This window comes from Gopherus flavomarginatus, chromosome 5, assembly GCF_025201925.1.
Source record: "Gopherus flavomarginatus isolate rGopFla2 chromosome 5, rGopFla2.mat.asm, whole genome shotgun sequence".
NCBI lineage: Eukaryota > Metazoa > Chordata > Testudines > Testudinidae > Gopherus > Gopherus flavomarginatus.
The window spans coordinates 62,390,191-62,414,070 of record NC_066621.1 but is presented as its reverse complement, the minus strand read 5'-3'; the positions used below and the strand labels follow the sequence as shown (position 1 = coordinate 62,414,070).

General features: G+C 36.9%; 1 protein-coding gene across 5 annotated transcripts in view; it reads right to left on the bottom strand.

Moving 5' to 3' along the window:
- USP47 (ubiquitin specific peptidase 47) overlaps window positions 1-23,880 on the bottom strand; it is a 97,375-nt gene that overhangs the window by 45,857 nt on the left and 27,638 nt on the right. For 3 of the 5 annotated variants that reach the window (XM_050955012.1, XM_050955016.1, XM_050955014.1), the window contains 8 exons: window positions 22,902-22,998; window positions 19,357-19,502; window positions 18,080-18,159; window positions 17,019-17,168; window positions 10,362-10,457; window positions 10,118-10,270; window positions 8,073-8,240; window positions 3,090-3,221 (listed from right to left, as the gene is read on the bottom strand). In XM_050955012.1, coding sequence (XP_050810969.1) covers window positions 3,090-3,221; window positions 8,073-8,240; window positions 10,118-10,270; window positions 10,362-10,457; window positions 17,019-17,168; window positions 18,080-18,159; window positions 19,357-19,502; window positions 22,902-22,998 — 1,022 coding nt within the window. Of the gene's footprint in view, window positions 1-3,089; window positions 3,222-8,072; window positions 8,241-10,117; window positions 10,271-10,361; window positions 10,458-17,018; window positions 17,169-18,079; window positions 18,160-19,356; window positions 19,503-21,031; window positions 21,537-22,901; window positions 22,999-23,880 lie in introns of those variants that run through there. The other 2 variants (XM_050955013.1, XM_050955017.1) reach the window with 2 other exon arrangements.

The window sequence follows — 23,880 nt, the reverse complement described above, 5'->3', positions numbered from 1 at the left end:
CTCCCTGCTCAAAGCACAACCAATCCCCAACTAAATCATCCCAACCAGGGCCTTAAAAACCTCTAAGGACGGAGATTCCACCACCTCCCTAGGTAACCCATTCCAGTGTTTCACCACCTCTTAGAGAAAGAGTTTTTCCTAATATCCAACCTAGACCTCCCCTGCTGCAACCTGAGACCATTGCTTCTTGTTCTGTCATCTGGTACCACTAAGCACAGTCCAGGTCCATCCTCTCTGAAACCCTTCAGGTAGTTGAAGGCTTCTATCAAATCCCCTCCCCCCTTACTTTTCTGCAGACTAAACAAGCCCAGTTCCCTCAGCCTCTCCTCATAAGTCATGTGCCCCAGCCCTCTAATAATTTTCGATGCCCTCCGCTGGACTCTCTCCAGTTTGTCCACCACTTTCTGTACTGGGGGGAGCAAAACTGGATGCAATACTCCAGATGTGGCCTCATCAGTGCTGAATAGAGGGAATAATCACTTCTCTCGATCTGCTGGCAATGCTCCTACTAATGCAGCCCAATATGCCGTTAGCCTTCTTGGTAATAAGGGCATACTGTTGACTCATATTCAGCTTCTTGTCCACTGTAATTCCCAGGTCCTTTTCTGCAGAACTGCCGCTTAGCGAGTTGTCCCCAGCCTGTAGCAGTGCATGGGATTCTTCCGTCCTAAGTGCAGGACTCTGCATTTGTCCTTGTTGAGCCTCAGATATTTTTTAGCCCAATCCTCCTATTTGCCTAGGTCACTCTGAACCCTAACCCTACCCATCAGCATATCTACCTCTCCCCCCAGCTTATTGTCATCTGCGAACTTGCTGAGGGTGCAATCCGTCCCATCATCCAAATCATTAATGAAGATGTTAATGAACAAATTAATAAAAACAAAACATTACTGAACAAAATCAGCCCCAGGATGATTGTTCACTACCAGCCCCAGCTGTTGATCACTACCAGATGAACCTGCCGATCTAGTCAGCTTTCTATCCACCTTATAGCCCTATTCTTGTGCTCAGATGTTAAGAACAATTCTTTTCACTCCTCCTTGTAACAACCTTTTATGTACTTGAAAATGGTTATGTCCCCTCTTTGTCTTCTCTTTTCCAGACTAAACATACCCAATTTTTTCAATCTTCCCTCCAAGGTCATATTTTTCTAGACTTTTAACCATTTTTGCTGCTCTTCTCCGGACTTTTTCCAATTTCTCCACATCTTTCCTGAAATGTGGCACCCAGAACTGGACACAACACTCCGGCTGAGGCCTAATCAGCACAGAGTAGAGCAGAAGAATTACTTATGTCTTGCTTACAACATTCCTGCTAATACATCCCAGAATGATGTTCACTTTTTTTTTTTTGGCGCAACAGTGTTACACTGTTAACTCATTTAATTTGTTGTCCACTATGACCTCCAGATCCCTTTCCGCAGTACTCCTTCCTAGGTAATCATTTCCCATTTTGTATGTGTGCAACTGATTGTTCTTTCCTAAATCGAGTACTTTACATTTGTCCTTATTGAATTTCATTGCATTTACTTCAGTCCATTTCTTCAGTTGGTCCAGACCATTTTGAATTTTAATCCTATCCCCCAAAGCACCTGCAACCCCTCCCAATTTGGTATTGTTCGCAAACTTTATAAGTGTACTCTTTATGCCATTATCTAAATCATTGATGAAGATACTGAACTGAACCAGACTCAGAACCGATCCCTGGGGGATCCCACTTGTTATGCCCTTTCCAGCATAACTGAACTATTGAAAACTACTCTTAGGGAAAGTTTTTCCAACCAGTTTTGCACCTATCTTATAGTAGCGCCATCTAGGTTGCATTTCCCTAGTTTGCTTATGAGAAGGTCATGGAGACAGTATCAAAAGCTTTATAAGATAAAGATATATGAAGCTTCGGAGCAGGACAGGATTAACTCCACTACCTTTGAATTATGGCAGAACTTTCATATTAACTCTTTAAGCAAGCAGGAAGTTGCCCCTGTGTATTTTAAAGGGGAAGGCATAAGACTAAAGCTGATACGACTTCCACTCCTATAAAACTTTCCCTCTCTTAATCATCAGAATGCCTTATGGAAGTTCACCAGAACCATCCTCAAAGTCTTTATAAGAAGACAGTGCCAGGACCATGAACTTTTCTCCTAGGGTTAGGGAACAATTCCTTAAGTGAAGAGAGATGGGAATGTTGGACTTCTCAAAATCTTTAGCCAGAAATAATATGTTGTGTTTTCTTCTGTACAGACGTGGTGCGGAAGAAGGGGGACAGTAAATAAAGGGAGCAAAATTAGCCTAAAAAACAAAGATTTCTATTAAACAGGATAAAGTAGCATGGAGAAGCCAAATATGTCCTGATCAACTGAAGCAGGTAGCTTTGCCTCTTCCAATACCCGGAAATCTCTCATATTTCTTGAGAATTAACAACACCCAATGAACTTGCTATATTGAATAGACGGTGACTGATGACAGACCATGCTGCAAGCAGAAGACTTGCTCAGAAGAGCAAACAAACTCCCCTGGGGTGGGGCACCATGACAGCAAGTACTGTAGAATGAGCCTACAATGAAGACTTGTATATGCTACCATGAAGAGTGCACCATTATTTCCTAGCTCGTTGGTTTGCATTGCTACTTCCATTTCTTGATCCAATCGTGATACAAAAGGCAAAAGGGGGGCGGGAAGGGGGGGTTCAAAAAAACCACATTCTGAAGGCATTCTTCCCTCGAAGAGAAATCTCTTAGGTCCTCACAGATCCAGACAAACTAAATCGTGCAGTCTGCACTGATGGTGGCTGGAAATATGACAGGTCTTAATATATGAAAAATTAAAATAAAAAAGAATCACGTAACATTCTTCATATGAAAAGATTTTGCAAAAGCATTTAACATTCAAATTAAGTAATGAATTATATATACATGGACAAGCTGAGACTACATGATGAGCTGAAAAAGTGATATAAACTAAATTCAAAGTCTGTGCACTGTAACTCCAAAAATATGCATGTTACTTCAAATACTACAAGTGAGAGTCATGAACAATACAAGCTCATTGTTTCATGTATGAGGAAAACAAAGCAGTAAAATATTACCTTACCTTGCTGACGTGTTGATCATTGAAGCTATACCACTGCTCATCATTAAAAGATTTTATGCAGGCATAGTAATGGCCACCGGCAGCACTTCCTGAATGGACCATTACAGAAAAGAGTTCATACAGTAAAGAATTCTAGGGAAGAGGGAAAAAAAACCATGTAAGGAACAGAGAACTTGTATTACCTCGTTCTAACAAACTGCACCTGTGTTATTTAAAAAAAGTTTCTCAATTGTGTATAGTTACATGAAAAATAACTATGAAACAATTGTGCATAGAGCTCTCTACAAGTACTATTCTGCATTATTAGTAGAATTACAGTAGTGTCCAGAGGCCCCAACCAAGATCAGAGCCCCATTGTGCTAGGCACTGTAAAAAACACATAGTAAGAGAGTGGCTCTTTGAGGGTGGGGACTCTATCTAAAAAACAGTAAGACAAAGGAAGTATCTTCATTTTACTAATGGGGAAGAGAGGAACTGAAAGATGAGTGACTTGTCCAAGGTCACAGAGCCAGGTCTTCCGAGTCCCAGTCCACAGGACCACCCTTCTTTCTTATACAGATGCCGAATATGAACGTAAATATAAAATACTAAATGTCATCCCCACCTTACTTACAATATTCTCCTTATCCAAAGAAAAAACAGAGAAAGCCTGCTGTAGAGTATGAACCTGGCATTAAAAATTAATAAAAATAATTTTCAGACAAAAAACTCTCTGATGTTAAGGATGGGAAAGTTTCACTAACTCAAAGAAAAAAAATAATACGGTACAGTTTTAAAAATGTGAATAGTGCCAACCCAGGAAGTTAAGCGCAAATTAAATTTATAAACTCCACAAAGATCTGAACGTACAAACATTGACAGTTAAGTTGACTCAACAACTTTAATTGTGCAGGCTTATTTCACCTTAACTATGGAAGCAACTGTCATCTCTCTAATATTTAGCATAGACAAGGCACTTATCTTCAATATAATTTATAAACTTTAATTCTTGTAATAGGCTTGTGAGGCATTACTGTTCAAAACACTTTTCTTATGTCAGGTAGTTAATAGCCACATTTTACACCTGGGGAAATTAGACAAGTCACCATACCTATTTGTCTCACAGTAACGAACTATGGCAGATCAGGGATTAAAGTACTGAGGATTAGACCATTACACTACCATTCTTCTCTGCACACTTTCAACCAATGTGTAATGAAAGCCAAAAAAGTAGTTTCCTTTTTTTTTTTTTGGTGTATCTTTAAAACGTAAATCTGTGTTCTAAAATCTGGACTGGGGCAAGAGGGGGAAAAAAAGAGTGGGGACCTCTATAGAACCAGAAACAAAAGTATCTAATTTAACTTTGTTATTAGTCCGAAGGCTCAAGAGTCTGAAATAGAAAGAACTTATGTAGCATTTTCCATTCAAGGCTTTTCTTTTCACAAATATGAATTCATTAATCCCCAACTTCCTGCTGAGGTAGGGTAAACCTCTCCATTTTACATATGAGAACATAGAGGCACAGAAAGATTAAATTACTTGGTTAAAATGCAGAGTCATTGTCAAATCTAGGATTGGATTACAGGTATTCTGACTTTCACTCCCTGCTCTAATCAAGTGACTGTTAACAAGCTCCTATTTCTCAAGAGAGATTTATAGGATTCCCAATACCACATTTAACAATACTGAGCCTGAATACTAGAACTCCAATGTGAAATTTATTATAGGGCCAGAATGTAGATATTACACTATTAAAAACAGTCTTTAAAGTGTTTATAAAGGTTTAGTTCCAACCAATCCGTGACTTCCTAATGGTTCTAGACAGATACGAGCTACAGGCCATCTAAGTTCCCTCTAAGATGCACAGCAGGCTATAAAGGGAGGTGCACTGTCACAGGGGAGCAAGTTGGGGCATGCAGGGATGCCGCAGGCCTCAGCCCCAGCCCCGAGGCTACTGCTTAAGGGGAGAGGTGCTTCAGCTGCAGGTCTGCTGCCAGCCAAGAGAGGGCTGCGGAGGGTCCCTCTGGGCCCAGCCCCAGGGCTGCTGGCGGCAGGGAAAGGGCGGGGGGGGGAGGAGCAGTTCTCTGGCCCCAGCCCTGGGGCAGCCTGCATCCCAAACCCCTCATCCCCGACTCCACTCCAGACACCGCATGCCCAGTCAGAGCCCTCACCCTTCTCCCCGGCACTCTAACCCTCTGCACCAGCCCTGAGCCCCCTCCCATACTCCAAACCCCTCGGCCCCACCTCCACCACACATCACCTTCATATCGGTGCACATAACAAAATTCATTCTGCACATCGATATAAAAAATTAAGAGGGAACATTGCAAGCCATGTTTCAGATTAGTTCACTGAATAAGGTCAGGGAAGCTTATCCTAGAAGTAAGTATTAGTGACAACTTTTCCAAAGATTTCAGAGAAGACTTGGACTAGTAAAAGGCACTTAAGTTTTCCATATTAGAGTCTTTGGTAATCACTAAACAACAAAAAGGGGGCACTGCTATCATAGAATGAGTTGCCATTGTAAAATGTATTTTGTGACCATTAATTCAAGATATTAAATAGCATATTAAATGCTCCTAATACCCTCCTCTTTTCTACATGGTCATTTCTGCAGGCCAAGAAATGGATAGCTATTTTCAGAGATCTGTACTATTACTGTATTTTCCTCAAGCTTTTCAACTCCTAGCAACTCAAAAAAACAGGATTTTCATCATAAATTTGTGAGTCTGATGAAAGAAAAAAGTTAAGCAATCATACAGCAATGAAGATTTAAGATAAAAAAGCTATCTTTTCCAATTTTTCTGAATGGTGAAATCTCTGACTACTCAGACAAGATAGAGATATCCAATACTTGTGGGTCGGGGTTTCACCTACAAGAATGAAGGGGAGTTGAACTTTCATCTTCATTTGTCACCTTTCCCCAAGTAAGCAACCTCATGGTGGTAATGTCATACTTCTACAAAAACAGATTGTAGTGGTGGCCCATAATGCTCTCTTTTACTTATGGCTGACCAAAAAAATGACTTTTCCTTTCAGATGTAAATGTTAATGTCACCAAAGTCTGCGTCACCAACACACTGCCTACCATAATGTACCCATCATGGGATGGCCTTCAATAAATTCTAGCCCTAATCATCTCATATCTTGATTACTACAACTTGGCTTTGACAAATGTAATCTTGCCTCCCTCAAGTCTACCCAAAACCGCTAAGATAATCATCTTGACTTGTTGCTGACATGAACCCCTTCTTCACATCCCTCCCCTCACTCCCCTTTCACTGCATGAAATGCATGCTACTTGTCTTTATCTGTACTCTGCCAGATACATCCATCATCCTTGTCCATTAGCTGAATTTTTTTCTCAAGCACATTCTTGCTTCAATCCCCACCCCAAAAATGGGTAGGAAGAGTTCAAAAACATATGTAAAGACACTACATTACTCTCATTAAACACCTCCTTAAATTCACCTCTGTTTGGATAACTACAAAAACATTAGAGAACGGCTAGACTATTAGCTAATAAAGAAGCTAGACTATTAGCTAGGGCGGTGTAACTACTGCTCATTATACAAAAGAAATAATTTTACTTGTCTTGTTCTTCCCATTTCCTGTTGATCCAGCTGCTATCACATTCTAATACTGTGAGCTCTTTAGACTTTATTATGCATATGTTAAGACCCTAGGCACAAAGGCTCCAATCTTTAATTGGATCATTTAGTGCTACCTTTATATTTTTAATAAAAATAACTGAAGCATCCTGCCTACTCCAGCGATGTAGTACCTAGACGGAGTGAGGTGGTTTGCTAGGAGCACATTAACACTTGTACTGGCTTATTAGTTGGTTCTGGGCACAATTCAAGATGCAAGTGACAAAACAGAAGGCTTATAATTAGGTCAAGTCCACCTAAGTCCAAGTTTCATACATACATCACATGATATGTGCGCAAAGTAGGTGTAGCTGATGCAGACAAATGAGCAAATGTATACTCTGATTGCGCATCCTGGAAGGCACTCAATATCTTCCAGGAGGCATGGAAGCACCTAATTAGATCAAGCCCTTAATGGGCCTGACTCACCTATCTTAGCTACTTTGACACAAGATCTCCATTTTCTCAAATTTATGTCAGAGATTAAAGAAAGTTTTATTATCACTATTAATTCAGAGACATATTGATCCTCCACATTCTGTCTTGGTCTAACGTCCTAATGGATCACAAAACATTTCAAAAGAAGGCCAGTGTTTTCCACTATTATGCTTTTGATACCAGACAAAGGATCTCAGATTCCGAGCCATACAAACTCAATATTAATGGTACTTCGCTAGATATAAGAGTCCATGCAGCTCCTCAAGATAGTGCTGTGAACAAGGGAAAAGCTTGGGGAAAACCAGTATTTTAGTAGCTCTTTGTCTTAATGATACTTTATTAAAACAAGCCTCCATGAGAAACATGCTTGCAGTCAGGTGAAAATTAGTCAGCCATTTTAAGCATTCATATATGTGGCTGTTTCCAAGCTCCTATATGCTACAGGTGGAAGAGAGCCTCTTCATGAATTTATTCTCCCAGGATACGACAACATATTTTATGCTGAAATATATGGGGCAGAACAAAATAGCTATAATCATTTTCTGCTCCAAAAGTCTGAAGGTGCTGACTTGCACAGAGTGGAACCTGCCACAGACTGATCAAACTCTCTAGCCCTTTCTGTTAAATTGCAAAATATTTGCATAGTGTCACGGGATTGGACAGTCTACCTCATCATGGAAGTGCTGCCCAGAAATAAAAAACACTTTCTATCAGAACAAAGCAGGAAATCCATAGGATCTGGCCAGGTGAGCGTTCCCTCAGAATGGAGAAATTCCCCAATCCTTTTGTGTTTTTTGCAAAGCTGCGGGCTTAAATATTAGAACAAGAGCAAAGAAATATGACTTTTTTTTTTTTAAAAATTTATCTGGACAACATACTAAAGTTGTACCCATATGTTTTGGGTTTTTTAAAGTACCTTTTCAATGCCAACTTTTGAAATCCTTTCAGCACCACTATTGCTTTCAAGGCAGATTCCTTCATCAACACCATCATCATTAGAAAAATCATTGCTCATCTGATCACTGTGACAGCTGCCTTCATTCTCTGCTCCACTATCAGTGCAACTCTCAGTTTGGGGAGACTTCTTAAAAATAAACCATAAATGTTAGTTTATAAAGTAGATAAAAATGATAGTACACATACATGTAACAAGAGACAATGAGTTCTCAAAATAAATAATATTGTGCAATTCTACATTGCCTTCCACCTGCAAATTTCAAATCGTTTCATAAATAATCCTCTGTGAAGTAGGGTACAGTATTATCTATTTTGCACATGGCAAATCTGAGGAAGATGTTAAGTTTTGAAGACTGAAACAAATGTAACTTTTTATGAATCTTCTGACTGCTAACTAAGTTATGTAGATGTAGGATACCAACAACATTCCAATGGATTCCAGGAAAAAGTCTCCCAAAATGTATTTATCTTTTGATATCAAAATTAAATTAGCTAGATATCCCCAACATGTCTATTTTAGGATTACGTCCATGGAGCTACTTTTTCTTGAACCAAAGTCATAAAGATACAGTATGTAGGTTCTTGAGAGTTCTGTAATACTTAAAACAAAATTAAATACATATAAATGGAAAGTTTGTCTTGCTTGTTTTTCCAGTGAAGCATGCCTGCTAATCCTCAAAAAGCGAATGTAATTAACAGTGAGAACAGTAATAAAAACTGGCGGTGATTTTAATACCAACTAAACCCATATCTCCAAAAGAAAATATACCCAGATATATAAGCAGGAACAATCTGCTTTTAAATTTTCAGAGTGCTCAGCTTTTCACTGAAGGACCCTCTTCCAAAAGTTTGCATCTAGAGAGAGAAGGCAAGTTCAATTCATAGAGTTTAACATGTCCTTAGCTATTCCCCATATTTCACAAGCTGACAGCAACAGTCTTTTGATCTCAAAGTCGTTGTTCTCACAAAGCAATCCTTAAGTTCAGACACATTAGTTTTGCATTTCAAGATTCCAATATGCAACATTTCAACCTTTTTACTAGTGAAAATTAAGCCTGGGTGTCCTTCACAGTGTGTGCAATGAAATCGATTTCAATTCTGTCCTCTTTTAAAATTAACTTTAAGCACTTAACAGCCAGTTTACTCTGTAAAAATATGGGTGAAGAAGTGAGAAGAGAACAGATACTCTGAGAAATATCCAAGATATATAGCACTCACATGCCCATGCACAGTGCCTCTGAAGAGGCCCTTTTCTGTACTTCTCTCCCAGCCCAAAGGCCATGTATCAAAGCCACCATCTTTCTAGGTAAGAAGGAGGTGGCCTTCATAACCACCAAACCGAATTCTTCCTGTTTAGAAATACACCACTCACTTTCCAGAGAATGAATTACACTTAATGTCAGTTCACTGGTCTCAGCTTCTAACAAGATGGAGGAAAAAAATATACCAGCACTGGAAATTAAACCCAGGCACCTTACATAACAGTGTAGAGCACTGTCAGAAGCCCCTTTTTGTAAATTAATTTTAACTCCAAACCTCCACAGAAACACAAAAATATAGGATGAGATTTTTGACACTAAGTGCCCAAAGTTGTTCCTAATTCCTGATTAAGGTACCCAAAAAAGTGGTTTGGTTTTCAAAAGTGTTGAGCACGCACTAATTTCAATTGAAGTTAAGGTGGGCTGCTGGTATTCAGAACTTCTGAAAATCAGGCAACTTTTTTCTGATGTCTTAATAAGAATTTAGGAACCCTAACAGGTATGTGTTTTCAAAAGGTTGGCCATGATGTTTTCCCTAATGCAATGGTTTAATCTTTTTTCATTTGTAGACCCCCTACAAATTTTTGAATGGAAGTACGGACCCTTTTGGAAATCTTAGGCATAGTCTGTGGACACCCAGGGGTCCACGAACCACAGGTTGAAAACCACTGCCCTAGTGACACTAGATTTTAAGAGATGCTAGAGAAAGATGGTTCTAAAAAAGAGACTACACACTGGTCTTTACCTCATCTTCAACATCAATGAACGTGCTCATGTCTAGCTCTTCAGGAAAAGTCATGCGATCATTAAGTTTAATCCTGTGCATAGTGGTGTAATCAAAGTCAAACCGCTTCAATTGTAAAGTCAGCAGATATGGAAAATGCAAAAACCGCAGGCCCTAAACAAAAAACACAATAACCAATGGGCAAGATTATGTTACAGATATAAACACTAACCAATGTAATGTTACACAAATGGTACTTATTTACCTTCCTTGCATCACATTTCTTCTTGCAGCGTTCACAGAAATACTGATTAGGGCCATCAAGGATCTCAGGCTGAATAAATGCATGCAACGCTTCTTCCTAATAAAAAAAGACGTTACCTGCTTTTTAAGAATGTTTACTTTCATGTACGTGATTTAGAACATTATATTTATGCTTAGATTGCAAATACGGAATATAATGGTTGCAATATGAAGTATTCACACATTCAAAAGCAATTTGAATTACAGAAGTCTAGAAGAATGATTAAAAAACCCACAGAAACAAAGATCAGAAAAACATCAAGTGAAGCCAACCTTCCTGCCCTGCCCCAGGGTAAGCAGTCAAATCATGAACGACAATACATGACTATTAATTATATTTCAGTCAGTCATTTGATGGGTCCATCATGTCCTGGTTTTGCATACAATCTACAATGAAATATATCCCTGTTATCTTGCACATCACATGTAGTCACTTCTGTTCAATCAGTTGTTGCATAATTGATCTTATTCCTTACTTTGCTTTGGTTAGCCATCAGCCCCACACCTTTATTCCACAATTAACAAATGTCTCCTTCCCTTCAGGGACACTACTTTCTCCCATCACATGTCACATAATTCCAAGCACAAACAGAAGAAAGGGAGCAATTATTTAGTTCCTCAATGTCCATTTTGTAGATGGCTGTCTCTCAATCTGCCAGGGGACACTACTGCTGCTTCAGAATAAGTCAGTCATTTTTTCCTCCCATCTAAAACATATATTGAATCTCTACTCCCAGTGCAATGAGAAACACAATTGCCATCTTCCAGGGATACATTGTGCTTATTAGCACAAACCATATATGGTTGTAAACCAAAAATAGTCATGAGTCACCTCCAATAGCTACAAGGGAAATGTTTCTAATCCTCCTTTAAATACAAGTTATAGTGATTTCCATCCAGCTTCTCGGTATAGCTGGGAAGTTAAAACATAATTAGCAAATAATTACTGATGATACTCCGGAGTTATCTGCTCACCTGCAGATATCTGCAATCTAAAATAGAAATACCACTGGCATGCTGATGGTGCTTAAAGAGAAGAGGATCAAATAAAAATCAAAATGATGCCTTGAATATCATTGTCTCATGATGGAACATAGTTGTTCCCTGAAGTCCGAATAAATAAGAGGGGGCTTAGTTGGGCAGAATAGACTCACCAATTGCAAAATGGCTGGTACAGAGCTTATAAGACTACTATCTAAACCATGTTGTTTGATGGATCCCATTTTGGGAAGAGATCAAGGATATGGGAAGGTCTTCAAAAAGCCTCCAATTCATCCCTTCTCCCTCCATTTCTTTTCTGAGAACTCAGGGAAGCACTAAGAACAAATAACAAAACAAAGGTTTTATAGCCCTGCTTTTTCCATATGAACAAAAGTTGTGTTATTATTGTAAGAGATGAGAGACTCTTTACAAAAGGACTGTTCTCCAGACCAGGTCTCACAAATTAGAAATGTGCCAAATTTCAGAAAGAGATTGCACAGAGAAAGTTAGTTATCACCATCCTTCATTGTTTCTGTACCCAAATAGAAAAAGGAAAAAAATAAATCACCTCTTAACAACTCTAAAAGATAATCACAACTCTGAAGCAGGAAGGCTCTTTAAACATGTCAAAACTTTTTAGTGAGCCCAAAGTAAACTGTCTATATATTTACTTAATAAGTAGGTGGTAAATAAATTGTAAGTCTTCATTTAAAAAGGGATTGCTGTGTTTTGATAGTGGGTTTTTTGGACTGGCTAACAACTTAACAATTCAAAACAAATTAAATGAAAGCAAAACAAGTCAACAGCCAGCATGTCGAATACCAAACTTAGAAGACAACAAAAGCATGGCCTATGGAGGTACTGCTTCTGGAATAAATGCCAGCCAGGAATCTTACCAACTTTCTCCACGGTAATAATTATTTTATTCCAATAATTTCTGTTTGTTATGTGGGAGACAAGCAACAGTCTCTATAAAAATATATTCACAATATAAAAGAAAAATGCTGCAATTCATTCCTCCACAAATGAATGACGTGTGAATGAAGGACATAAGTGGTTATGCAAAGTTTATGTAGAGTCGATATGATGTGCAAGTCAACAAGGAACCATACTAGAATATATTTATGTTATGGAGAAAACAAGTAATGCTCCTATGGACCTCCAAAAGTTGAATGAAATATCATGAACGGTAATGTATTCTTGTTAATGATTTCATTGCTTACCACAGGAATAGATAGTGAGATGCACTTTGACCTATGGTTTATTGAAATTATTGAATAACTTCACTATTATGATTATATATATATATATCATGTTTCCAACTTGTATCATATATGTAAGCACTATTGATGTACTGTATGTATAATATACTAAGTTTTCCATCTCTCCTCCAATTTTCCATTACATAGTTTTATACCAAAATTATCTCTGATAATGAGTATAAATCTTCTCTATTCCAATTATTATTGTAATGACCAGTCTCCTCTCTCATTCAGTTATAATTCATATACTTAACAAAATTAACTATTGGTATAACGTTGTTTCTGTGCGCTTCACCGCACGAGTGGCATCATATGACCCCTACTTTCATTAACTGTACTTTTAGAGCAAGACAATTTATCCATGAGGAAATATTATCTAACCTGGTAGCTATTACATTTTAAACATTTTTAAAAATTGACACCATACACATCATAAGTTAATCATCAAGAAAACCAAAATATTTTAAAGTTTTCAAGTAGTCTATTTTATCCCAAGCTATCACTGTTTGTTCTTTTATGGTGCTGAATATCATAGTACTTTACACGTTAATATATTGTAATAAATCGTTCAATCTCATCATTGCCTGAGATAGAAAGGCACTTTGAACGAGCTTCCATTTTTCACAAAATGTCATTATGGTATATCTACTGCATTTGATAGCCACTGATTTGAGATTACTGTAAATATTTGTTTAGCTCTACGAATATGAGAAGTAGAATATTTATAAACAGTTAAATGAGCTACAAATATAAATCTGAGGGGAAAGCCAGTCAGTGTATATAGGTATGATTTCATTAATCTAAATATCAATACAAATTCCATTTGGCTAATTAATGTCCCAAATTACACTAGCAACTAAAAAGAACAAGAGTTTGCTAACCTAAAGATATAATGGAAAGCAAACTGGAAAGCTCTGAGGATGGGTAATGGGATACATATCCTTTTATTTATCATTGCTTAAAATCCAAACCAGGTCAGTAATGGCGATGTTATTAAAACTGAATAGCTGTTTATGCTTATATAAAAATGAGATGATGGTCTGAATACATCTTTAGACAGATGCCGACATCACTGTATCGTTGTTTGCAGTCTCTAAAGAGGAGTCATGATCCAAAAGTGCTCAACACCTACAACTCCCACTAAAATCAAAGGATGCTCAATATCTCTCAGGACTAGGTCTGCTAGGAAAGCAGTATGGAGAATCTTTGTCTAAAGCCCTACTCCTAGTGTGCCACCTCTAGGGTGGAGAGAATAGTTCAGCCTCAATACCAAATTTTCGTTTGGCTCCCCTATACCAGTGTTTCTCAACCTTTTTGTACTGGCAACCCCCTTTGGACTTAAAACAACTGTGACATGCACACACCCACTATGAAAAATTCTGACTCCCCTATCTTAAGCGGGAGGTTTCGAGGCTGAAACATGTAAATTAGTTTTGCAGGGGACCCCTGTGGCATGGGGCCCCAGGCAACTGCCCTGCTTCCTAGCTTTTAACGCCAACCCTGCTTGCAACCACCCTAAACCCATCCTGCAGCCCCCAGGTTGTGAAACACAGCTCTATACTGTTCTATTGATAGCCAGATAATTTCACTGACTAGTGCTATTGTCCATATAGCCTTTTGCATCAACAATTAATATTCTAATATAGGAGACTTTGTTTTCCATTGTCTATAATTTTTTTCATGATCTAAAATCACAAGTTATTTAACCATCAGGCCTATATCGCAACACAACTAGTTACTGAGGTCTCAGATCTATGTAAATTCCTTATAAATTTTCTAAAATTAAGCCCTTGAACAAAGCAAAAGTTATTAAATTGATTTAGATGGCCTTGGAGTGTATGCTAACAAAGCCCTAGCCCCCTGGACATGCATTAATAATGTAAAGCTACACTACATGAAATGAACCAAAGAAAGAAAAAATATATCAGAAAAGGAAATAAGGTTTCTTCAAACTGCAAACCTTAAGGACAATATCAAATTGAAGACAGAAAATTTAGAATAGTTTTAAGTTCTACTTTGATTAGAAAAGAAGGCAAAAAGGAAGTGTAATTATTTGTAACTCTTGGAAGTTCTCCAATATTCTGTTTCACAAAAATTTAAACACACAAAATGTCCAGTTTAAACTTTTTATGTAGTATACTATAGCAAACAGTGGCATAATAAACTTTACTTGACATACTATATAATAACCTTACTTATATCTTGTACATCCATTATCTCTCTCTTTCAAAAGTAATGGAAAATCACTTACCTCTAACTAGAGTTCTTTGAAGGTAGTATCCTCCTTAGATCCCCTATCTTGGGTAGTGTCGCCTGCTGCAAGTTCCCTCAGGAGCTGACTAGCAAGGTCTAAAAAGTTTTACATTCCCTTCCACAAGCCCTATTAGCGCATGTGTGAACCTTTTTCTCTCTCTCTCATTGCCTTTTTACCTAAACCTACTGAACCATCATCATCTGTGGATCAATGGAGGATACTACCTTCAGAGAATTCCATTTAGAAACAGGCGATTTTTCCCTTCTCCAAAAGCCAGTATCCTCCATCTCTCCCCACTGCTGAAGACTACAAAGCTAAAACATCTGCTACAGACAAGACAAATACAGGGAGGAGAATCAACTGCATAGTCAAAGTACACAATTATAAAATAGCTCAAATAAATGGAGCATAAACACAAACTGCAACCATGTAACTACCTCAACACAAAAGCTTAAAACTGGTTTGTTTCATCACCTCAATTGATATTCAGCAAATGCTGTGAAATATCAGCTGTAATTTAAACTAATCTGAATATTTATCATTAAGCACTTAAGTGTTGAAGCTTCCTGTATATTTGTCTTTATATATAAAGACAGAAATATTTTAATTTTCCATAATATTCTGTAGCAGACTTCTTCCCTATCAAAGAAAATTCCAGAATATCATAGAATCAGAAAATATCAGGGTTGGAGGGGACCTCAGGAGGTCATATAGTTCAACCCCCTGCTCAATCCCCAACTAAATAATTTGAGACATAAGGATGCCACTCAAAAGAAGAGTCAGTGATTAATGGAATTATTAAAAAGTGTGTGTGGGGGGGGTGGATACATATATTATAGATAGGAAGTCTCTATTCACTGAATCAGTAAAAATGCAAAAAAGACAAAATTTCTTGTTTGTTGTATTATTGAAAATTTCCTGAAATATAGTTTAAAAAAACAAACAATGAAAGAGAGAGCCATTTAACACATCAATGTCTGCAACATCTTGAAACTGCAGTTTCAAATGCACCACCAGTTAGGTATAAGAAGTTCCACAAAATTTGGAAAAAAAATGTTGAGAGGCACACAGAAAATTTTCTTTACTTCCATCCTTTTTTTGAAGTTATATGATGAATGTCTCTTATTCTTGTTATTACCCTGAAGATTGGCATCCAAAGCTTTAAAATATCAAGTGCCCTATGTAACTGAAGGTACACTGGTAGCTAACCTGGAGATAGCAGTTCTTTTGTTAAGAAAGTGAAAGAATTATGTTAACGTTTTACAACAGTGCCAACTCTCTAAATACAAGGGAGAACATTACCTTTAAAAATAAAATTAATAAATAATAAAATAAATATAAAGCAATTTATAACCCTAATATTTACGTTGCTTTAAAATATTTAATATTTCTGGGGAAAAAAATCTTTGACTTATCTCCCATTATTTTTAATAATTCCATCAAGTATTTTTAAAACCACAATAGTGGTATGAAACAGTATTCAGATTACTTTTCTTGTGGAAAGCAGGTATTTAAAAAGTTATTCCCTACATTTTATACATTTGCCAATATCACTAATGCCAGTGCAAAAGTATTAATAAAGAAAACAGAGGCATAATGGAATTTTTATCATTAGAATTACAGAATACTTGCCAAATGAATAAGGGACATGTTATTTTTAAACTCTTAAATTATAAAAACCAACACAGAGAGATTAAACTAGTAACCAAATTTCAGTAGGTAGCTGTCCTGTTTTTTCACTAAACCTTCCAACAGTGCTAATAAAAGCTAATAGAAGTGCTATTAAAAAAACCACCAGTCAGTCAAAAGAACATCAGTGTTTTCACAAGAGATACCTATGGCAAATACTGAAAATTCTATCAGAAACAAAATAATAAATTATTGTAACCTTAAGGCAGAATAGATGCATTTCCCCTCCCCTTATACATGCACCAGTAGGACTCATTGAAGGGTTAAAAAAAAAAAATCTTCTAGAACTTGCTAGCTGGTTCACTGAACAAAGACGAACACCCCAAGATGGAGTATCTAGGATGATACTTACCATGTAAGAAATTATACCACTGTCGCATTATGTATTCTATGTGTGTATGGATGTACTAGCTGTCAGCATAAGAGTACACACCACGCTAGCAAATGCCTGGTTGGAGCCATAAGGTCTGATGACCAATGGAATATCCAGGTAAGTGTCAATTCTCCAGCCCTCATAGCCACATTCTAGACATCTTACATAGTCCTTCAGTTTGCCTTGATACAGTTGATTTATGAGATCAGCCTAAAACAAATGGAGAGATTTATTTTGGCATAGTTTGAAACAACATCTAAAAAAGGTTAAAACAAAGTATTCCTTTTATTTAGTTTTACACTGACATCCCTTTTTCCTTACACTTAATTGAAGAGGGAGAGATCATAGTTATATATTAAACATGTGAAAAATATGCATTTTATAATCACAAATGCACACTTCAGAGCACATGCTACTGGGTAATAAAATGTCCTGATGGTTCCTGTTTTCTACCTTAGGTTTATTTTAGAGAACTCTTATCATGGTGGGTCCTGCGTTCTACATATAAAGCAGTGCTCTAAAGAAACAGTGTTGTAAAATAATGTTATTTCTTATTACTTAATCACAATTATATTATTTCAGTCCTCATCTGTGTTCAAAAAAATGCTGGTGGCCGGTCAGGGGAATGTACTACAAAGGAACCATCTGCAACTCTCCACTAATGATTGCCCCAAAAGGGGAAAGTACACCATCTAGATACCCATAGTACGCAGCAATGCTCTGGCCATGGCCATTCCTGTTTTATCTAGGGCAGGGAAAAGGAAGCTGCATAGAGCCATCTATGCTTGCTAAAGGGAACCTAGGAATTTTTCCTAACCCTCAATTGGTCAGTTATGCTGGCCTTCTGCAGTGCACATCAAAACTGAGGATCCAGCTCACTTTGACCAGGACTTAGATGTACACACACAATCTTTAATTAAAAGAATAAAATCTGTAAACCAATCTCAAAAAATAAACCACACTCAAGCATGCAGTAAGTTAACCACTGCCTCAGACAAAAGACAGTGGCAGATTTTCAATTGTCTTGCAAAACAATTACCACATGACCACATTTAGAAGACAGTTAAACAACATTCCTCCAACATTCTTTCCCTGAAAGATGAAGTTTTATGGTATATTACCTGCTCTGTTTGCTTCCACTTCTGTTCCAAAGCATCAAACATGACTCTACAAAGCTCCTGTACATCATGCTGCTGCCATGCTGGTATAAAGTAAAATTAATCTCATTCAGTGAAAACAAGAAAAAAAATCATTCACATCCTTCTAATATTTTCTATAGCACAGTTATAGATATATACTGTTTAAAATAAACCACTTAGTTTTGAGGGTACTGTCAAAGTTCTATGCCTAAGTTATGATTTACTGTAAACTTCCCCTGTAGGGCTTAAGTTATTCTAAAATCATAAGATGAGGAAAGTTAGCATACATCTTGTCTAAATGTGTGTGTGTGTGTGTGTGTGTATGTATGTATATATATGGACACGTTTTGAGCATATGTTCATGAATATACATGTATGAATATACATGCAAACAATATGGAGGTGCTTGTCTGCATAGTTACAGTTTAAGATAATCTTCCATTATGAACCTAATTCTGACACACCTCACCCACATTTCCCCAAAACTAAAACAAATCCACCTATGTTTTTCCCCAGAAAGTTTAAGGCAAATAAACTCTCATCTCAAATCATGGCGAGACACATGCAAAGTGTAGAAGATCAGCAGGGCACAGGGCAGAATTACATTGTCCAAGTGACCAACTGTGCATCCCCAAATTTAATGTGTTTGGAATTTTCTGTATTATTTTCTGTTTAAGTGTAACCTTTGCATTTCTAGGTTGATTTACGTTTTCTGAGACAGCTACATCATCTTTTTAAAGGGGACTTCCTTTAAATAACTTATATTTACAACTTTAATTCCTACTTAAAAGATTTTTGCCAGAAATATATACTTAATTTCTAGCTGCGTGAAAAAAAAAAAAGTTTAAAAATAATTTAGGGAAAAATCTTAAACTCTACATAAAAATGAAAAATATGAAGCTTCTAGGCAAAACTGTAACATTATCTTTCCAGTGATCTCAAATACTTATAAATAAGTTTGAATTTACTTTGTGGACTCTGACCATAAAAATTCAAAAAATCTAAGATGAATTTTCATTCATTGGCCTCACACTACAAAACAAAAAGCAGTTTTAGAAAAGAAGTGTCCATTTAAGCTACTCTATTGGAACTTAGTGTTAGGTTCTTCTTTAAAATTCTATGAACAGACGTCTTTTTACACCACCAATATCAGTTTAGTGCCCTTATGAGTGTCCTTTGAATGAGCACTATCCAGAAAACAACCGCTATTATAATTATTCTAAATTTTCCACATAATAAAATCCAATATGAAATATTACCCTCACTACTATCCCATCCAAAGCTCCGTGTAACATCTGTTGTTTCAATTGCTCTCTTTTTGCTGGTCTGCAATAAAACAAACAGTCTTTGAAGCTGGTAAGGGATGCTCATCACTGCATCTTCTTCAGATTCTTCAAATTCCCATCTATTAACAAATAAAATATTTGAGTAACACTTCTAAAGCAATTAATTTCAAAAAATAGCATTTAAGTTAAGAGAAATTATCTTGTCTTTAAACGTTAACTAAATTGTAGGAGTTAACTGATGCTCTGTTTGACTTAGCTTAGTGAAAATCAAAATTTTCTCCAGGTTTCATAAACCACTCTCAGCAGTCAAACAACACTAAATACACTTTGCAACTGTATCAAAATAAAAGATGTCACTTATTTCAGAATCTCTGATTTAACTGCTGCTATTGTGGACATAAGCAACACTTAAGCGCACAATTTTTATAGATAATATTCAACATAAGGGTTGGGTTATTATTTTTTTAAAAAGCTTGATGATTATATTCAATTTGCAAGCTCCTAGATGATAATCGGGTGATAAAGTAATACCAACGTGGATTTTTCAAGAACAAATCATGCAAAAACAACCTAATTTCCTCCTTTGACAGGGTGACTGGCCTCATGGATAGGGGGAAGTAGTAGACATGATTTATCTTCATTTTAGTAAAATTTTTGACAGTCCCACATGACCTTCTTGAAAGCAAACCAGGAAAATGTGGTCTAAAGGAAATTATAAAGTGGGTGCATAATTGGCTGAAAAAACATACTCAAAGAGTAGTTATCAATTGTTTGCTGTCAGACTAGTAGAATATATCTAGTGGGTCCTGCAAGGATCTATAACTATACACTTGGACATTAGAGTGATGACTATGCTTATAAAAATCAGCAGATAACACCAAGTTGGGAGGTGTTGCAGGCATGCTGGAGAACAGGATTAGAATTCAAAATGACCTTGATTAATTGGAGAACTGACCTAAAATCTACATGATGACGTTCTTTAAAGACAAGTGCAATGCACAAATACAAAATGGGGAATAGCTAGTTGGGCAGCTGTAGCGCAGAAAAGGATACGTTAAGGGCTGGAACAAAGAGGATGGAGATTGTTTGTTCTCAGTGTCAACTGAAGGTAGGACAGGAAGTAATTGACCTAATTTGCAACAAGAAAGATTTATGTTAGATACTAGACAAATTTTCAAATTATAAGGATAGTTAAGTACTTAAACAGGTTACTAAGGGAGGTTGGGAAATCAATGTTTGTGGAGGCTTTTAAGAATAGGTTAGACAACACCATCAGGGATGGTCTAAGTATACTTGGTTCTGCCTCAGCACAGGGGGATGGATTGATGAGCTCAAGAGATTTAGGAGAGAAAAGGAGGTTGGAGAGTGGAATGGACCTTGATGACTTTCCAGCCACACATTTCTATGATTCTGTGACCTTTGGATGTGTCAACTTTGTTGGAAATCTTTGCCACATAGTTTGTAAGCAATGCACCTGGGTATTCATAGAGGCCTGGTCTACACTGTGTGTGAGTGTGAGTGTGAGTGTGAGTGTGAGTGTGAGTGTGAGTGTGAGTGTGAGAGAGAGAGAATTTAAGATACGCAATTTCAGCTACAAGAATAGCGTAGCTGAAGTCGACGTATGTTAGATCGACTTACAATCACTTACTTCATGTCCTCGCAGCATGGGATCGATGGCCACCGCTCCCTCGCTGACTTTGCTTCCACCTCTTGCCAAGCTGGAGGCCAGCAGTCAACGGGAGAGCGATCGGGGATTGATTTATCATGTCTACACTACACGGAATAAATCGATTCCTGAAAGATCAATCGCTACCCGCCAATCTGGTGGTTAGTGTAGACGTATCCCTACTTTAAACTTGCAAAGCACATCAGATATAGCATATACTGAAATTATAATGTATATATCTCTGCTTTACAAAAACTTTTGCACATTTGCTCAATAATCTGTCCTCCGTGACACTATCATGATTGCTTTTTAATACTAAACTAGATATGGCTCCAAAACAGTTACTTTTGATCTGAAATGCTCAAGGGCCATGCAGTAGTCCATCTTTTACATATATATTCTTTTTAAACATACAAGTGTTTCAGTTTTTGAAACTGTCAAGCCAAATGAAGTGTGGATTTAACATTTATGGTACTAAGGTCATTTTTTAATTATGAATGTAATGATTATACGTTCATAAATTCTTTTTAAAAGATCTTAACATTTGCTATTAGACATTTGGATGTTATCAAATATTGGTAATTTCAATGTTTTAAATATAGATTTCAATATAAATGAAGATAGATATACAGGATTAGAAGACAGCTAAAAACCCATTTTGCAAGGAGCGGATGAATGACAACTTTATAATCTCAATTCTATGTACTTTTATGCTTAGGACTCATCTACCCTACAGTAAAAACTAGACATTAGACTTAGGCATGCCTGATTTGGATATAGGTGTACTAGACCTTTAGACAAGACCTACTATTGTTATCTAATAGGTTTTTCCATCTATATTTGGGGAAATTGTATTGTACCATTGATGTCCATTAACCAGAGCACAGAACCATCCTAGCGCATGGCTCATCTTGTAGTACATAATATGCCAGGGGATCCCATACAAAGAAACCATTCATTCAGTTTAAGAGGGAAAGCATGATCATAAAACACACTTTACTGTGCCACGGATGCTTACATCAAAATTACCCACCACAAAGAAACATCTAAAGTGTCATTTAATGGCAAAAATGTTTAAGCATTATCTATATAGGATCTTATACTGCAGCCATCATCATGGTATCCAAACACTTTATAAATTAAAGTGACACGAGAAGATCCCTGCGTTGCTCTCATTTCCTCAGAATTTTAAAGTGACTTTAGGACTTCTTGGTTTGATTGGGGTATTTGTTCTTAAACATGATTTTGCTCAAGTTATTGGAGGGAAGCTGAAGACTTTCTATTTTATTTTGACTTGAAGATGTAGAGGTTCTTGGTCACTCTGATTTCTTATTGAGCCACATTCCACAGTTATAGGCCAGTTGCCAAGAAAGCATCACTACTTAAAAGAGCAAGGGGTTTTATTTGGAAATAAGGTGATTGCAGATGTAACTTGAAAAAAATGTGTTGTTGGCTTTACGTGCCTGGAGAGATTACATCAAGTGTGAACAGAGAGAACTGCTGTAGGTTCAGCTCATGGTTAAAACTCTAGGTAGACAGGTAACTGAACCTGATCTAGAATATAAAAAGGAAAAGAAGAAAAGAAATTTGTTCCTGAGGCAAGCCCCATCCTTGTTTTCCTTACAACCCCTGTTCCTTATGTTTACCCACTTTGGAAACAACTGCACTCCCTGCACACCCAAAACAGCCACTGCAGTTTAGATGCATTTGCATTTCCAAACAGGAGAGGTAACATGAAAGAAATTCACATGCCATACCTGCACATCTGCCACAGGATAGAAGCCTATTAGGTAAGTTTTCTAAGATGTCAATATTAATGATACAATCTTGTTTATATAAAACAAATACTTACTTGTATAATGCATTTCTAAATTCAGGAGTCATGAAAAGTGTTTGCAATAGGCTGTTCAAATAGCAAGTCATGGCTTGATTTACTAATCCCACATAGCCTAAAAAAAATACAAATAAGAGTGAGTTGGAAACACAAAGTAGTTTCCACACCTGACAGAAGAAAACTAATATGTAACTCACAAGAAAGAATGGATTATAGAAGCAACATTAACACGACCACATGCAGGTATGTCATTAAAACAACACATTATTCACTATAAAAAAAGTGAAGACATGACAAGCATTGTTGTCCTAATTATTGCTCAATCTGGGACAGCATTAAAGATGTACAGTTAAAGTCACTTGGCATTCAACCTCTCAAAATTTCCTTGAACCACATGAGTATATTCTAATGATATTGTAAAAGATAATTCATTAATATTAAACTAAACGTTCCAGGTTTACTAGGTACTACTAACATGGGCACAAGTGAAGCTATAACCTAATTTTTTTTAAGTGATTTACATCAAGAAGGTAATTTACACCTGAGACTGAAAAAAATCCAGAGTTTGGTGTAATTAAAAGCAAAATAGCAATTTTAACTGTTGTAATCACTCCCTAAGCCATCATCTATAAAGCACTTTGTGCTGATTAATAACAAATCAATAGCCTTTATTGTCTCTCTCTCTCTCTAAGATGTTAAAAAGTTACTCACTCTCTCCTGCTCCCCCCATAAAGAATAGCAACAAACTACTACTAAATTCAGAAACAAGTTTAATTAGTTTCAAGAGAGATGGGGAGTGAAACATCTGCCTAAATTAAAAACTTCTCTCTCCAAACCACGTAGCATGTGTGGGACAAAGTAAAAATTCAATATATTGCTGCATACAGTGACATTGAAATTAATTTGGACATTTGCTTTTATGACATTTAATTCTGTATTCTGCAGCTTTAAGTGAAAAGGAATACTTGGGTACAGTTGCCTTTTCATAATACACAAG